At 37.5% G+C, this 19,040-nt stretch overlaps 1 protein-coding gene across 1 annotated transcript in view; it reads left to right on the forward strand.

The window, feature by feature from the left end:
* Positions 1 to 1,532: 1,532 nt before the first annotated feature.
* LOC139712529 (TPR repeat-containing protein DDB_G0287407-like) overlaps positions 1,533 to 19,040 on the forward strand; it is a gene marked incomplete at its 3' end in the record, with an annotated part of 32,200 nt that continues 14,692 nt past the window's right edge. The window contains exons 1-12 of the mRNA XM_071624343.1: positions 1,533 to 1,725; positions 4,019 to 4,326; positions 4,934 to 5,002; positions 6,063 to 6,169; positions 7,066 to 7,122; positions 13,197 to 13,330; positions 14,226 to 14,359; positions 14,883 to 14,975; positions 15,662 to 15,948; positions 16,698 to 16,809; positions 17,961 to 18,068; positions 18,734 to 18,907. Of these exons, the coding sequence (XP_071480444.1) occupies positions 4,114 to 4,326; positions 4,934 to 5,002; positions 6,063 to 6,169; positions 7,066 to 7,122; positions 13,197 to 13,330; positions 14,226 to 14,359; positions 14,883 to 14,975; positions 15,662 to 15,948; positions 16,698 to 16,809; positions 17,961 to 18,068; positions 18,734 to 18,907 (1,488 nt within the window). The remainder of the gene's footprint in view (positions 1,726 to 4,018; positions 4,327 to 4,933; positions 5,003 to 6,062; positions 6,170 to 7,065; positions 7,123 to 13,196; positions 13,331 to 14,225; positions 14,360 to 14,882; positions 14,976 to 15,661; positions 15,949 to 16,697; positions 16,810 to 17,960; positions 18,069 to 18,733; positions 18,908 to 19,040) is intronic.

Raw genomic sequence — 19,040 nt, forward strand, 5'->3', positions numbered from 1 at the left:
CCCAAAACAAGTCCACTTGCCAAGTTCCAGCAACTCCACATCTTGTCTTCTTGTCCAAAATAAGTTGACTTGCCGAGTTTCAACAACTCGGCATCTCATTTTCTTGGTCTAAACAAAGCGACTTGCCGAGTTTTAACAACTTGTCATCTTGACTTCTTGTCCCAAACAAGTCGGCTTGCCGAGTTTCAAAAACTCATCATCATGCCTTCTTGTCCCAAACAAGTCAACTTTCCAAGTTCCTAAAAGTCAATATCTTGTCTTCTTGTCCAAAATAAGTTGACTTGCCGAGTTTCAACAACTCGGCATCTTGTTTTCTTGTTCTAAAGAAGTCGATTTGCCGAGATTCAAGAACTTGTCATTTTGACTTCTTGTCCCGAATAAGTCGACTTGCCGAGTTCCAACAACTCATTATCATGTCTTCTTGACCTAAATAAGTCGACTTGCCGAGTCCCAGAAACTCGGCTTCTCGGTATTTAACTTGTCTTCTCGTCTTCTTATCTCGTCATCTGGTTGGCACTTTTAAGCTTCCGTAGAATATGGATGTGACAGAAGAATCTTCGTTTTCCTCCATTTTTTTTCCCTTTATCTTTCGGGATTGTTACAGAGACATTGAAGAGATCATATGTATATTTTTGCAGATTTATTTGCATTTCTTATTGTGTTGAATTTGTCTTTTGTATAGACATGTATATGGAAGATAAGCTTGAAGAACAATCTTGTCCATTTTTTTTTTTTCTGTATGTGTGCAATTTTTTACTTTTGTGTCTTGGAAGAGAAAAACGAATGTGTTCACTCATGCGCAAAGTTTCCCTTATTGACCTACTAGGTTGACAGACAATCAAATTTTTAACGGGGGTGTATAAAATATTAATATTAGCCAAATAATCTATGAGAAAGATGAGCTTGAAAAGTATGTAATTTTCTTGCTGGATGTAAATTTAAAGCATTTTAGATTAGCAGCGGCCCCTCGCCTGAGCTTGCTTGTTAATTAAAGTTGTTTTGTACAATTTCTCGATATCATACCGTCCACTACTATAGCTCCGGAGTATACTCAAAATTGCTTTCCAAATGCTACAATACACGATATAATGAAAAACTAATCACTGCTGACCACCGAGCTTTGTTGGTGGAACGAGGGAGGTGGGAAGAGACCAAAGATGTAATGCAGGATGTTTGCTGGAACTCTTTCGCTTTTATTCAGTACGACGAAAAAGCGTTACTGTTGCCATAGCAAGACCCAGCATTCTATTGTTTTCGATCGAGCTAGCGATCGCCAGCCTCCGTAAGCTTCCCCCGGGCCTTTCTCGATATTCGCAGGGTTTCCCGCACCTCGCGCGCTGAGAGTGTGTGCTCTTATGTACTGACTGTGGTATGGCGCTCACGACAGCTTTGCATGCGCAGTCAGTGTCGTGAAACCATAGGTTGTGTGCACTGTGCAGTGCAAGTGTACAGTATTGTACGTTTTTTTACAGAGTGCTAGTTAGTTGTGTGTGTGTATGTGACATGCAAAAAGCAAGCTTGTCGTCATCGATCAGGAACAGTTGCTGAAAGGGTCGGGTACGGTTTCGCCATCGGCCGGCTGAAAACTCGCCGAAATATTTTCTCATAGACTTGAACCTGCAAACTACGTGATCGACGACTATGCTGAACCTCACAACCGGGCCGCGATCAAGAGTGCTATAACCTGAGTTTTTCGTGGGTGGTAGCGCTCTGCTCTGCTGAAATGTAAGAGACCGGTGCAGTGGATTTCAAGCATTTCCGAGCCTTTGGCTTTGCGCCGCAATAACCATGATAACAATGATTTAATGTTTTCCACCGCCGTAACACGTTTATGATATGTCAGTCTATCTTTGCGCCGCAATAACCATGATAACAATGATTTAATGTTTTCCACCGCCGTAACACGTTTATGATATGTCAGTCTATCATAGAATCTACATTAGATTCTTTCTAACCATGTTTAACGTTAGTTAGATCTGACATATTACTTCACAATCTATGCACTTGTACACTCGTCTAGTTAGAGGCCGAGGGTTCTACATGTAAATTACTAGACTAACGTTAGACTCTATTTCTCTATATTGAACAGGATGCTACGCCAGGCCTAGACAGAAAGATCCCTCTGTCCAGAGGACTCTTTTGTATTTTGCCATTAACGCCGTCCTCCGTGTATACGGAGGGGATCCGTGAAGCCAGACGCAGTCTCCGCGGAACATTCCCCGACGGACAGATACAGACCGATCTTTCGGTCAATGCCAGGCCGTACTAATCAATGAATGCTAGTAATGGTCATTGTTTACTCTCTGTCTTGACCGAAAGATCGGTCTATATCTGGTCGTCGGGGAAATGTTCCGCGGAGACTGCGTCTGGCATCATGGATCCCCCTCCGTCTACAGAGGAGAGCGATAACGTCAAAAAAATAAAAGACTCCCCGGCCCTGGACAGACGGATCTTTCTGTCTACTGTGTGTCGTGATCATCAGTGATCATGGATTTAGATTGTTGTTGATGCGTACCGCGCGTGTGGTGACAAGGCTTGATGCCTTGAACTGTTCAGTTCGAATTGGTTGGGTCACACAGCTCAGCCAGGCCCAGGACAGGGCAAGGCTAGTGACATAGCATAGTGTCAGGCTAGGGTGCACATGTTGATTTCATTATGTTTTATCATGGACGTACTACACACATGGACTATGAACGGAGGAGGTCTTTCTTTGAAGTTTGATCCGATCTTCATCACACGCCACCTAATTATAATTATGTGCATCTCGTTGAGTATGGTAGTGTATCCTATTAGTGTTACCGAACAATTTTTATTCAATTGCTCCCAGCAGGCTTCATTCTGAATTAAATCAGCTAAAAATCTGCCAGTATATAATCGAAATGTTGATCATTCTAGCTGTAATAATACTCCTTGATGTACTCTTAAAGCAAAATCCAAATTTGAGATGATCCTTCCTTCCTAAAAAGCTGCTTCTTTTTACAGACGCAAATCGTATTGTATTACCGAACGTGCGCCCTCTAATGGGGAAATTCATACATTGTATTTTCGGTTAGTGTGATTTAACGCTGGGTAACGAACATATTATTTTCGTTATTTTGAAAGTGTAATAGACCAACTAGTATGAATTTGCGGTAAATTTGTATTTACTTACGTTTTTTTGCCGCATTTCAGCGGTTTTCCAGTTTGGTTTCCCCTGTGACTGCTGTGAAATAACAGCGCATAGATTCTAGTCCCATGCGTGTAAAAAGCATTCTACATTCTAATAGGATACCTGCCCATACATTCAGATGTTTGGACAATGACGATTGTGTAATCTTGCATCGTCACTGACAATAGAACCCTTTCCCTCATTTCCATTTTTATTTCCCTGAGGTGCCTTTTCAGACTTAACTGCCTTTGGAAAATCGGCAATGATAGGGAGCAGCAAACCTCAAATTATGACAAATCTTGTGTCACAAAATTAGTAATTACTGAAGTGGATGCTTGTGGATTTGCATGTAATGTTGCTTTAATAATGGTAAGAAATTCATGTCGTCTACCATTAGGCCTACTGTCCATGTTTACTCTGAAACAATGTGTGTAAAATGGGAAAAAGATAACTTTTTGTGGAGGGGTTAGCTTGAAGTATGTTTTTCAAAAATTAGAATAATTCACATACACCTGTAATTTTGCAAAATTTATAATTTTCAGGACTTTATGAATAACTGGCACGATCTAGTGCTACTCACTGGTTGTATTTTGCTTGAATTTCAGCCTCTGAGGACGGAATTCAGAGCAATGAATTTAAATAAGTGTCCGGTAACACAATTGACCCTCCTATTTGAATGATATTGATGAAATATGATGACCAGTGAGGTATCACACTTTCAGTAGAGGAGAATTTTTTTCCTTGCTTCAGTTTTGTAAACGTTTTCCCAAATGATACTGTAGTCCCCTGAGTTTTATTTGTTGAGTGCTTTGAACCAAAAATGCAATACAAGCTATCACATTATTCTGACACTTTGATGTTTCCCTGCAGCCCCTATCCAGCAAAAACAAAAGACAGGCAACAACGACAACATCATCTCCTGGTGTATCAACAACTAGCGACCATATTACAAGTACAGTCCAACCATGGGTTGTGGATCCTCACAGGGTGTTTCACAGGCTCAGTACCAGACCTATGAGGTCTCGTCAGTCTGGGAACAGGTCTCACGAACTGTGGAAGCCAAACGCAGTGGGCAGGACAAGCTCATCGTCAGGCGTTCAGGATGGAAGACTATTCGCATTTTTGTATCGTCAACCTTCAGAGACTTTCATGCAGAAAGAGAACTTTTCATCAAAGAGGTATGATATGATAGAGAATATCATATTAATTTACGGAGACATACCAGAAGTACATTGTAGGTTATACTGTTATTTGAAGTACAGTACTTTTACACTGGTTATTGTATGGTAGATGTCTGTGTGACTGGAATCTTGAGATCAAAAGATCTATAAATGTGCATGGTATGTCGATAATGGGTCAATGTGCTGTAACAGCGTACTAGTACATATTGCATTCAAATGCCATATAGTGTCTTGAAAGAAATTGTACAGCTGCTATACCACACATAACACGCACACACACACATGTGAGCACTGTATGCACTCACTAAAGGAGGGTTTACTGGTACTCCTGAGAGAAAGTTCTATATTAAGGAGAATTTACTCCTAGAGAACATGTATTTTAGTTTTTTAAGTTTTGATGAAAATGCATAGTGCTGTCATTGCTGGATAAGACGGCTACAACAATTTATAATATCACAGTATTGGAAAGATTTAAAAAGAAATAGATATACAGATGTATGTACTGTGTATGTGTGTTTATCAGAGAATGCTGCAAAGCTTGCAACCTGAGAGTTATTTGAAAGTAAATTTTGTATCTTGTTATCTTGTGATTCTCTTGTAACAGGTCTTTCCTGAACTTCGGATGTGGTGTGAGAAGCGCCGGCTTCATCTTGTTGACTGTGACCTCAGATGGGTAAGAGACACAAAATGTAACACGAGATCTTTGCAATACCATACTTCTTAATTATGTATTTTACTGTTATGAAAATGGTACAGAAACTTTTTTTTCAAGTTCAACTGATTAGGCTTTAATCATTGACATCATTGAGACTGTAAACTTGACATGCTGAAACAAAAAATGAACATATTTGTTAGTATCAGACCACAAGGGCATTAAATCTAAAGTCTGCCAATTGTTCACATCATATCTGTAATCATGTATTAGAACATGTTATGTGGTCTCACTGACCTTTGTCTTCAACATGCATCCTAATCTTTATGGCTGTGATATATAGTATTTCTTGAAACAATTTTGTTAAAAGTTAATTGTGTTACTTTTCTCCTTATGGATGATTAATCTATTTATTACCATGATACTTTTTGTACTACTTGCATTGTTGAAATGAAATTTGTCATACATCATGAATCTAATGAAAATTAGGAGAGAATATTGTGGTCGGACGCAGAGATCATGTATAAGTGGTTCAGAATTAAAGATGATATGTCACATTCCAAGCAATAAATCCAGAGGCATGGTGAGAAATTCTTGATGCAATAATCAGCTCTGTTAGGACCCATTGCATATGATATTTGATATTTGGTCAGCTTTGGAGAAAGATTTTAGTATTCCAAAAGTATGTACAATATGTTTGGTCAGAAGAAAAACTAGACAAACCTTGATGAAGGGTTGCTAAAATGAAACCAGACATGTGGAAAGTACAAACAAAACAATGTACTGATGTGATGTAGGGATACATCTTGCATGGGTCAAAGGTCAAGGACAACTTCATGAGATATACTGATGTAGGTATTGCACTTATTCTAGAGCTGTTGCACTACTGGTGTAATTGATGTAGATGCCACTGCAAGTGTGTATTGATGACAGTTTTGATAGACATGCTTAACTTGTGTTGTACAATGTACATTACTACATATTAAGTATGATTATCAAGGATTAATTTGTCTTATCCAGCCTCTTGCTTCCATAATTGTAATAGTGACTTGGAATCATCTTATCCCTTTCATTGCTACAGGGTGTTCCAAAAGATACAACAACAGAAGAAACCTTGCGTACATGTCTCAGTGAAATCGATCGCTGCTACCAAGACAATATCATGCCTTTCTTTCTAAATTTGACCAGGTAACCCATAATATCAATAGTTTTCCTTCACCTGAATGTATAGAAACTTTTAAATGGAGTCTGTTTCAAATGTGTCATAAACTGTGGTGCACTTGTGCTTTATTCTCTTTCTATTACAAAACGTAATTGGTTCAATTCCTTCAGTAGTTTGTTCCATCAGAATTGTAGGCATTGAAATAGACCAGAGATAGACCAAAATTGAAAGAAGACAAATATTGATTGTGATAGTAACTCATGGAAGGGACTATACAAAATACATGTTCTCTCTAATTGAATTTGTACTTTTCTTGGATGATCTCGTATGGAGGGGAAGTGCTTGAAACTGTCAACACATTTATTTATTGATTTGCTGGATTCGTATTTCTGAGTGACATCTTTATTTTAGGTTGAACGCAAAGCTTTCTAAAGACAGTACAATGGAACACATGGGACTATTATGAATCTTGCTACTTGAATCTGGCTGCTGGAAGCAAAGATTTGATTTGAAGTCAGTACTAAATTTTAAGCTAGAAGACTCAGTTTCCTCAGTCAGGAGGATGTCTGATTTATATAACAAAACAGGACTTTACGATTAGTGAAATGTATTTTGTTGATATTGTTTTAAAGCTATGAAGGCTCAATAGCATTCACTGTAGCTCTCCCTTTTCAAAAAACCATGTAATGGTGATCTGGAACTTTCCCTATTCAAAGCAAATTCTGGTTTGCTGTATTGACTTCCTAGCAAATTAGCCTAATGTCAATGCTGTGGCTCACCATATCCCAGTGCTATGCCAGTAAAGAAATTGGGAGTATTTGTCTGTGCACAGGTGCACCTTTAACTGATTTTACTTTCTTGTGACTTTTATTCTCCTGTATCGTATGTCTTTCATGTTCTGTCGTTTCTTTCTTCTTTTCAGTCCTGATCTCATGATGAAGATGTTACCAATATTTTCTCAGTCGCCAGAAGCTTCTGGGTATGAATATGCTCTACCCCGCATTGTTTGGCAGACAACCAAATATTTCACAGCCCGTTCTGTCTTTTTTGTTTTTCTGTTTGTATGGTGCTGGAATCCCTCCATGCCCTTCCTCTTTCTGTTCTCTTTCTGTCTTGTCCTTTCTTTTCTCTACATGCAGTTCATTCTAATTGTGACATGTGACATGTTCATTTCTTAAAATAACATACTATCAAATAGCATGCCAAACATTTCACTGCAAAGAAATTGTAGGTGACCCCTGCATGGACAGACACATTACATGTAGTCACATTACTGCTCAAAATAGTCATACATGTAATGCAAGTAATCATAAACTTGGATTTTCCAATAAGTAGTGAAATGAAATAGTCGTTGAAAGGCAGTGGAATGCTCTGAGCATGTACAAGCATTAATCAGCATGTTCTGGAACGGTGCAGTATGTCATCATGTTATTTTGTTGTGTTCCTTGTGCAGCTGTGTTGTTGAGCTGGAATACTTAATCATGTTTTGTTTGATCTTTTATTTGCATGCAGCAAGATCACCAAATATTGCTCTGTCTGTACTTGTTACAGAGGACTGCCAAATAAATCAAATCAAATCAAATCAAATTAAGGAAGACTTTAGTTAATCTTTTATTGCATTAAAAAAAAAGATATACCAGTGAAGTATCACTAGCTTTCCTTTTGTTTCTTATGGATAGAAAACAAAAAAATTATTAATGGCATTTATAAAAATTTATCAGATATAAAATGTCAATCACAACTTTTGTCTGTTTGAGCATTTTAATGATAATATGCATGTGTTTAGTGCTTATTGCTTCTAAATTATTGGGCCCACTGCATCAACAATAGTAGAGCATTGACCATGTACACACATGCATAGTAGACGGTACATGCACATGCCTTGGTTGTGACTAAGTGCATGCTGGAGCCAGCGATATATCACTTTACATTGCATTGAGATCTTCCTATGTATTACAAGAAAATCCCAGGGTGGATTTTAATGATATTTGAACTACATAACTGAACATGATGTGGAGGAGGTCATTTGAATTTGGGCAAAATCTCTTGAGGTGAATGGTCAGTGGTCACTAAACCTGGGCCCTAATTTATGAATAGTTAAAATTGATTATAGAGTTGATTTCTATTTTAAGTCTATGGCAGCCTTTATGTTAGAAGGAAATTCAAAATCGATTATATCATTTGACATATCAGGACCCTGCTCTCCAAACTGCTATTTTCCAGCCATTTGTTAAGCAAGGAATGTTTAGTGATAAAAAAGTAAATTTTTGCTGTAAATTCCACCAAGAATGTCCAGTGATAATTCATTTGGTGTAGTGGATAGAAATACATTTTAGCAAATAAGCCTCTGTGCAGTGAGGATAAAACAACAGTCCTCAAGGTGAGTAGTCAAGATCAGTCAATTTCATAGCTTGATCTTTGCTGCAGTCAAGTTGCTTCAGTTGTTTGTTTGCTTTTTGTTGCATATTCATGATTTGCATGAAAAAGACATCAAGCATCATATCGTGTGCACACAAATAATCTATATTCCTTAAAACGGTTAAAACATCAATGTTGTGTACATGGCATGTTTATCATAAATAAAGTCAAGAAGTTTGCTCATTCTCAGCAAACATTTGCAGGAACACACTGCCCCCAATATGTAAAGAGAGGGAGAGGGAGGGAGAGAGACTATTGAGAGAGCATTTTGTAGTGGCAAAGTGAGCCACTTACCAATTTTCCTACAGTTTACTGCAGTAAGCAGTACAAAGTAAATATGCTTGATGCTGGACAGGAAAGGCCTCACAATAAACAATGTAGCTTCTATGGGATCCTTTCAGACCAGTATACACATAACAAATAAGTACAGAAAAGGTCTGAGGCAAGTCACATGTGAGCCATTCTTTTGATTGTCCCTCAGCAAGGGGCAGACACAGCATTTGCAAAGAGGTGCTTGCCTGTAAAGATGACATAGGTACAACCTGTACAGTATGACACCTTTGAAGTTGCAGCAGGAAAAGGATTCTTTAGACAGCTTTAATTCGCTTTGCTTCTTGTTTCTATTGGTCATATAATTTTCTTCATAAGCAAGTGCTGTGATGTAATTTTTGTATCTTAATTTTCTTTGGTCTGTCATTGAAACTGCTTTCTGATGACAATTATGAATTGATTAAAGTCAAATGAACAGAGATTTACAAGTTGTTTTTAAGATAAGACATACCGTAAGAGAGATTATTTTCATGAAACATTGATAACATAGATCTAAATCACGTGCACAAATTAATCATGGCAATGACATTGCCTCATAAGTCTTTGATTTAATTTAATAGAACCTGTTTAAAATCTTCACTAGTTTCCCTATTATAATGAGATAAAGAATATTTGATATCATTTACAATAAAAGAGTATAGAATTGTAATGTCTTAATAGTACAGCTGTATTGAATTTCAAGGGAGAGGAGGCAGCAATTATATCTACCAAAACATGTTTTACAGTGTTTGTGATGGGCAAAGCAATAAAAGGACTGGGAGGGTTGACTTATTTGATTTTGCACAACTTAACAACCATTGCGACCTTTTCATAAAAACATGTAAAATATTAAGAATTCCATTTAAGTTTCTTTTGATTCCAGTGAAACTTTTTAACATTGTGTTTGTTTGACTTTATCTACATCATTGTTAGTCAACTTGAACATTTATTGGCATTTCACTTTGCTACCAAACTTGTACAGATAGTGTGATTGTCAACTGCATGTTGTGCTTGTCAGCATAAGACTTGATACGCAGACTATCAGTAGTGAGAAAAGGAAGTGTCAGTGTTTTAAACACTACCCCCTCACTTCTATTCATATCAAAAACAATATTTAATGAACAAATACACTAGCGATCTCGAGGAATGACAACCAAGATGCGAGCAGTGCATTTTTTAAGAGTGCAGTGAACTTTATTTATACTGCAGTCTTAGTAGCACTGACATGATGTAACCTTGTTGAAAATAAAAGATTCATTCTTTGTGTTATTTGCTCTTTGACCAAGATAAGTCCAATGGATAAGACAAAGCTTGTTTTCTGGTGGCCCACTAAAATCTATAAATCTGAAATTTTGGTTGCCTGTAAAAGAAACATAAATATAAAGTGCCAGAATGGGCCACCAATTGATAGCCTATTTGGAAATGTTGTGGCCCATCATCAAGTTTGTTGACTCGCTTCTAATGTCGAGCCCTGGATAAGATTCATTTATATGCTGATTCACCAGCATTGCTTTAATTGAATAACATTGTCATTCAGCACAATTGTCAAACTCTTGCGTTAATAATAGTTCATGGTCACTCTGCTACTATCATACCATGTGCAATGTGCAACCATCCATTCCATCTCCATTTGGGATTATGAGTAACTTTTTTTGGTGTATTATCACTTTAAATTTTTTGTTTTTATCATTTTTGGTACAATGCAACCGCATGTCTCTCTGGTAATAGTGGCTTGTGATTCATTGTACAAATATTTATGACTGTAACAGTTGAGGTGATCTTGGTATATATGTTGTAAGGTGGCAAGTCTTGTTTCTATGCTCATTGACACTCTTTTTCAAGTAGGTTGGGCTGTGACAGTCACATTCATTTTTACTCTGACTAACAAAGAACACTGTACTTGTATTTCTATTCTTATACAATTATTAGTTGTAGTATGGCATTAATTGTTGCAATAGATAAGACAGAGGAATATTAATGAAATCTGTGAAAAGGGAGCATATGCACACTTCACATTTCACAATAAGGGTGTGTATACAACACCAGGTGTATGCCTTGTCTGTATATTTTAAAGAGACTGTACAGATCTGGTTGAGGTGGGGATTTAGCTTTTAATGTTTTGCGAGATATTCAGAAAGCACTCTATGAGGTGTCAAAGAGCATGCAATTCTAAGGGAAATCAAAAGTTTATTTAATGAAAATCGGTTTTGAAATGGCTGAGATATCAAAACACAAGATGAAACAAAGAGATCCTAATAAAAGGCGTGGCCTGTCACCTTTTATCATTATCACTTTTTTGGATATCTTAGCCTTTGGAAGCCAATTTTCATCAAATAAGCATTATATCCTTTTTACAATTACATTCCCTTTCATATTTCATAAGAGGTTTCTCATTATCTCACTTAGGAATGTTATAAACCTGAATCCTCACCTCAACCAGTACTATACAGTTCCTTTAACATTTTCTTTTCTTCAAAAGTGACAGTCTGACTTCAACCAGCTTTAAGCCAAGGCTTGGTGTTGTTTTTCTGAAGTGCCAGAATCCATAGACTCATCCTAAATGCACCTGAATCCATAGACTAACAGCACAACTGTGATCCATGCTCCAGCACCTGACATGACTCAGTCAATGGATCACAGTTGTAAATACTTTAGTGCAGTAGTCTATTTCAAGGCTTTAGTAGCTCAAGGCCTTGCCAAAGGCTAGATTTCAATCAATCTAGGCAGGAATCATTGTCAAGAATATTGGTTACATGGTGTTTCAATTGGTTTAGATGGGCCTGATGGTAGCCCAGGGATGGGGTCCCAAAGGCCAAGAATTGGTACAACAAAGTTCTTTCGAATTTAGATACAAAGTTCTTTCGAATTTAGATACAATGTACTCTTACAAGTAAGTAAGTTCTTGACAGACAATGGAAGTAGTGGCCTGTTAAGGTGTGAAATTTTTTTGTAGGGCCTGATGGTCAGTATATAAACATCACTGTCTTCTTTTCATAGCACATGGTCAGATATTTGTAACAAACTTTGCAAGAAACATTCTTACAGGCAGATAAATATATAGCCTTTCAAATTGTGTATTAAAAAAAGAAGTGGCCCCAATGTGGACCCAGGGGCAGCCCCCAAGGCTAAAAGTGATATGAATTTGTAACTTTACCCTTTACATTGACAGCCAAGAGTTCTTTTTGTTATTTGTTTGTTTTGTTTTTGTGTTTGTTTTGTTGTTGTACATGCAGCGTGCACAGCTATTGTAACCATGCCAAAATGTAATTGTGCACTGGACCAATGACAAATTTATGTTATAAAAATTGAGCTGCAAAGCAAAGCAAAGAAAAAAAGCAATGAAGTGCGAGATGCTAAACTAAGTATGCCACAAAGCATACTTCTACCTGCTCTGGTGACCACATGCTTTCATTAGATACAGTTGTAGTGACAATACTAGTCGTAGAAACCAACTATAAAGCAAATGATATGAACTGATGATGTCATGGCCTGGTAAGTCTTGCCCTGACCTGCACACAAATCTTTGCTGACATTAAAAGCAAGAACTTAAATCCCTTTTACAGCAAATTGCACATTGTAGAACAATAACTGAGCATACATTGTATATCGATTCTAGGGGTTTAAGGGGCCTACCCCAAATGTACATGTTTGTGCTTTGATCATTTGGAGATTTAGAAGTTGATGGCATCATCTCATCTTCATGTGATTAGGACTCGTATCACTACTCTGTGAAATCATGTTGGAGCTTTGCAATTTCATAATTTTCTTTTCAGATGGTGATGAACCTTGTACAAAATTCTGTTGGTATGACTTTAGCAAAGTCAGCTTGAACATAAAATGAAATGGAGCTTTAACTACAAGTTTCACATTGTATACTCACAGAGGTGTGAGTATTTCATGATTCGCAGGCTTGAAATGACAAAATGAATGCTTACCATACACTTAGATGAGATAACTCATTTCTAAGGACTGAAAATGTGGATGTGACTACACTTATATATTGGTATATTCATTACGAGAGAGTCCACATAGAGGCCCATTTAAATACAGGCACTACAGGGCACACCACTTATTTTAATCTACAAGTAGGTTTCTGCAATGCCATTCTGACCACCCCAACCCCACCACCCCCCCCCCCCCCAATATTTATCCTGAACAAACCCTTTTCAATATTCCCAGAGAATGATGAGACAGAATGTCATACCTGCATGCATGTAAATTACTGTTTTTTCTTCTTTCTTTTAAGTATTGTTAATGAAACCAAGAAAATTTCCATGAAGAGGTGTAGTCTAATTGGCAGTCGTTTTTTCTCTACTTGCTCTGTAGCGAACGCTGTGGCTGGATTCCAAACCAGATGGAAGTGCCCGAATCTATCATGCAGGAGTACCGTTGGATCATGGGATTGTCTGTGACGGAGATGGAGATCATGCACGCAGCATACAGGAAGAACAATCCTAATTGTGAGTCATTTAAAAACTGACAGGGTCTGTGTTCTGGGAAAATGTCCATATGTAACATACTGTACTTTGCAGAAATGGCTTGATTTAAGATGATGTGCCCTCACTCCTTTTTGGTACAATTTTGTTTATAATCTAATAGCTTAAAGGAAGTATGTATACGGTAGCATTACAATGTATATTTTTCCCCTCTCATTGACAGTACTTATGATCTTTATGTGATGAATAGGATGGTGAGATTGATATTGAGATTATTTGCTATTTTTATTTAAAAGGCACTTAAATTGTTTTCAAGGAAATGAGGAGTGATTACTTTCGTGTTGTCTATCAGGAAAAGTAGGATACATGAAGATAGCAAGACGAATTTGAATGCTCCAATGATTTTCTTTCATTGCATGTAGATTAACTAAAAGTGTATACCTTCAGGATATCTTGTTTATCGTGATAGGAGCTTATCTGATAGCAGGGCTATAGCGCTATTCAAACTTGGAAGCATATTCAAGATCACCTTTTGCAAATGTGTGCAATACTGAGGGAGATTTTTTATGATGAATTTGTTGTGTTATATAATTCATTGAATTGGCACACTGTATTGTGTATCTATACAGGGAACTCTCATTGTGAAAACCATCTAGGAACTTGTGAAATCCCCTTGTTACTTTAAAATGTTGCTATGTCTGGGTTTTGCAACATAGCAATATATACAGAGATACATTGAAATTTGAGGCAAGAAAAATTACTTTATTTTTTTTAATGTGGAGAGTCCATGGTTTAGATCAAAAACATATTTTTGCCACCCCCGCCCCTTTATGGCTGGTGTGAATTGTGAATGTCAGATTAATAGTGGTGATTTTCTTCACTTGTTTTGTTTCAACTCATTTTTCTTTCTTTTGTGCAGCAATCTTCATGATCAGAGACTCAAGCTTTGTGGGTGATATTCCAGAAGCTCAAAAGAAGGATTTTGTTGATGTCAACCCCGTTGCACCTCAAAAACTGAGCATGCTCAAACAGATGCTGAAAGAGAGATTTGGGGTAAGCCTATTATGCTTTTCCTCTTGTCCGTTTTGCTTTCACTGCATTTTCCATTATGTTTGGATGACAGTGTAAGTCATGAAAAATGATGACTTTAGATGATAGAACCACATGCATCACAATTCCGTCCCCATAAAAGGAAGAGAAGAGACACTTGTCTTATTTTGGGCATAGTTTTTCATAACAGCCTCTTGTATAATTTTGTTTAAAAGTCAAAATGTCATTTTTTTCAGTGCTTCTAATTGCTTTATATTTCTTTGTAGTTTTTAGTTTTGATAAAGTGTAGTTCTGTAATCCATGGAACACCTTGGCATAAAATTTTGTGAGCTCATGCTTTTCAGGCTCTGTAAGTATTCCTGTGTTTTATCTGGTGGGTTACAGCAACAGTCCCAGTATTAAAAGAGTCTTTTTGTGTTTTGTCCTTTGTAGAGAATCTGAAAGACCACAACAAATATGCTTTGCACTCTATACAATTGGACCAAGATTCATATTATGTTCGTACCATTTTCTGACATCTTTGCAGGAGCACCAGGTACACTTCTACGAGTGCAGTTACAATGGGCTGGACGAAAATGGTGTTGTGCAGTTTCAGGGATTAGAAAGACTCAGAGATATGGTAAGATGTGTTGTGTGGAGTTGATAATCTGACTGAGAGATGGCAGAGACGAATAAGGAGAGAGATATACCAAGTAGATAGAGTGACATTCTGACATTTTTTAACATTGGGATGCCATACTTTGTGCATGGACATGAATGGCAGAATATGTGATGTCCAGTGCATGTGACACATTATTATTCATATTCTAGTTATAACTGTTCATTATATTGATGCTCTTACTTGTAATGTCACGATGTGATGGTGCTGTACCTAGTTTATTACCAAGATTAATTTTCTCTTGTATTGAAGTCATGAAATATGAATTATGTAATATGCCAAAGAAAAATTGCAGCCTCTACTGGACAGTTTGTATAGCATGTTTATCTTTTGCTTGACATTGCCTTTATTGTGAATAACTCTTTCAGTTGCATTTAAATGGGTTCCTGCTGTCAAATTTATCTAACCAAGACATTCTGTATGAAAGATACACTTCAAATGAATATAAATATGTGAATATGTTCGTATTCATCTCTAACCATTGTAATCTTTGAAGTGGAGGTAAAAGTACAAATAATTGTCATCTTAACTATTTCAAGCAATGAATGTATGTTGAAACAGCACTTTGGAATAGTACGTCTTGATAGGAACCTCTTTGCTTCCTCACTCAATCTGATTCTGTGTCAACCAACCTTGCCCCTACCCAGGTGTTTGACTTCTTCCAGAAGCGTATCGCTGAGCAGTACCCTCTGGATGACCGCCCCATGGACCCCTACCAGCAGGCTAAGGAGGCACACGAATCCTTCATGAAGAACCGCAGCGCCTGTGTCCTGGGCCGAACCTCGATCCTGGAGCAGGTGAAGGACCACGTCCTGTGCACCTCCAGCACGGCACCTCTGGCCCTCCTTGGTGGACCAGGCACTGGCAAGTCCTCTATCATGGCACGTGTAGCAGAAGTGGCCGTCTCTAAGGCCTTGACCAGGGAGATACCTGGGTGAGTAGCTTTATTTATCTCATATTTTCATCTATCGCTCCTCACCTATGGAACTCCCTCCCATCTTTCCTCCATGAAATTGACAAACTGGATCACTTCAAAGTCTCGCTCAAGACTCACATTTTTCACCAGGCATCCAGTTGCTAACTCTCTTGGAGGAGTCTGTGCCTTTGAATGTTTCTACAACATGTATATGGCGCTATACAAATGCTGTGGATCATCATCATTGTCATCATATTCATGTTGATAGTTGCCCTGGGTATTTACTGTTTTGGTTGTTTCACTTTTCCAATATAAATGGCCTCACATACCTCCATATTTTCTTGAAAGTGGCATGGACCACCAGTGATGTTTTGTAATTCATTGGCAATATTAGACATCTATGAATTCAAATTTGTATGGCATCAAGCAAATGTTATTCCTGTTTTGTACTTGTTCCTGTCCCTAGATTACATAATCTGTGCAATTCTATCTAATCCTGTTGTCCTCTTTTTCAAATTGTACATGAATGTGCTTGATGTATGATTTTTCTCTCTTATTGTCATTCTTAAAGCACCTCAGTTGTAAGACAGAAGGGCAAATAATGCAACTCTCTAAGAACAAGATATACGAAAGAGAGAAAGAGGGAAAGGATTGCAGAAAAAAAACAGGGAGAAAGACATGAATAACATAGACAAAGAAAGATAATGAGAAAGGTGGAAAGAAAGGCCAAAATGTTGACCATTATCTATGATTTTGTCCTACCACAGTGCTCCTGATGTTGGATGGCATGTGTTCTATCACTTTGTTGGGGCTGTTCCAGGCTCACCAAATCTTGAAGTAACACTGAAGAGACTTCTGAGAGAGATCGGTGTTGTCAAGGTATTCACACAATTTGATAAGCCTTAGCTCTCACATGCAAACATTTTTGTGTATGGGGCTTTATGTCTGTGGTATATGAATTGACTCATTTCACATATTTTCAATCATTTCCCTAATTCCAATTCATTTCATTACCTGGTAAGCCTTGAAGCATATAGCAATGAAGCAGTGTATACTGTATTCATATTATATTTTGTGACTGTAATGATTTGCGAATTGGTACATGCAAGACAATTTCATTAGTGGTGGAATTTATGAACGAGAATTGCAATTACAGAATGAAAAATTAATGCTATCTATTTTCAGGGGAAAGTTTTCTGTTAGTTTAATTTCCTGGCTTGGTATGATATACAGGGCATTTGAAGTTATGATGGCAGTATGTAATGCATTTTAATATCGGAAGTTTCACAAGTCAGCAGAGATTCACAAATATAACAACACCATGAAACATACATCTTATGCAACATGGTTAGTTATTCTGTAATAAAGTAGTTCTAAAAAAAAAGGAAGGTTTTCACGTGATTTGAAATGATCAACAAAATTGGCCTCTTTCAAGTAGGGAGAAATTAAACATCTCACAGATGGATGATCAATGGAAAAAGCTAGTTCCCCATAGAACTTTTTGTGCCAGCACAGAGCAGTGCAGTAGATGTGTTTGTTATGATCATAGTTTCCTATCAGCGGTATACCTGACTAATCAATAGGCAAATTTAATGTATAGCTCATGCTGACAAGTTGTCATTATTTGGCTACCTTGTGTAAACATTGTATTCAAAGTGGCGAGTACAGATGTCATGAATTGTTAAAGTTTATTAATTCTTTTGATGCCAAATGCTAATTTTAGACAAAATTTGATTGAGACTGAAAGAGCCTACAAAAGAGAGCAACTATCTCTTCTCCCCATTTGTAGAGGTACAGCTCCGATGAAACATTAGGCCATATAAATCATTTCACTGCCTGCTAACTTGTAAGTAACCCGTTGAGGACGGACAGATTTTGCTATAACACGCATTTCCCATAGACACCTGCCCAAGTATTCTCGGGACTCGTCAATGGGTTTAATAATAAAAATGAACTTGTTCGTACTGTTGTGATTTGTTTTTCCTGATGTAATATTCACTCATTTGTCATCCTCTGTCATGTGACTTTAGGACACCCAAATGCCAAAGGACCTGGAGGAAACATGTCAGGTGACTTATGCTGCTCTCTCCAATCCCAACACCCGACCAGTCATCATCATCATTGATGCCCTCAATCAGGTCGGTATGACTCCAGTAAAATCATAGGCACAGTAATCCACCAACTATATCATTGACTTGCAGCATGATTAATTCTCTGGCCTATGTTGTTAAATCTTCATACCTGGTTCAGCTATATTATAGCACTGTTCATGTAAGTTGCTCTTATGCACCTTCTTACTGTAAGACTAGATGAAATATACTGCTCTGTCATCTTTGTAGATTTTTCGTTTTTTCACACTCAGATGTTATGACTGTAGTAAGATACTACAAGATGTACTTTATGGGCATATTCATATGTAGTATGACACTCTTCACTTTTTAACTTTGATCAAGTTATTCCATTATTAGAATATAAAAGATTTAAACTTCAATGTATATTTCTTCTGAGCATAGACTGATGTAAATTCTTCTCGTTCATTCAGTGGAAGTATAAGATCAACAGTTAGTTGAATCAAGAAACTGGAGTTAAACTCACTTGTTGCGACGTTTCGCCAATTATCAATTGGCTTCTTTGGGCAAATGATGCTCCCATTGATGGAACGGCCCTTATATAGTGTGACGTCGCAACAAATGAGTTTAATTCCACTTTCTTGATTCATTTAATGATAGATCTTTTCTCCTGAGCATGTTTCACAAACTGTTTTTTTTTTTTTCATCTCTTCTCTATTCTCTCTTTTCTTTAGTTTGATGAGAGCAAGGAATCCACTGTCCTCACCTGGCTGCCCAACAAACTTGCTCCTCAAGTTCGCTGCATCTTTTCCATGATAGACGACACCCCCCAGCACCAGTCACTCACTAGTCGCTCAAATGCTCCTACTGAGGTGTTTGTCACACCCCTTGACATGGAATCTCGAGAGGTAAGCACAAAGCCAAAATGAAAACACTTTGTGAGATGTGAGATTAGAAACAGGGCTTGAATTCTTCTTTTCTTTCACGGTAGTCTTATACTGGATATTATTGAAAGAGTTGTCATGATTTCCCATCTCCCCC

This window comes from Diadema antillarum, unplaced genomic scaffold (genome assembly GCF_040938485.1).
Source record: "Diadema antillarum isolate AM-2024a unplaced genomic scaffold, OU_Dant_1.0 seq00001816_RagTag, whole genome shotgun sequence".
NCBI lineage: Eukaryota > Metazoa > Echinodermata > Echinoidea > Diadematoida > Diadematidae > Diadema > Diadema antillarum.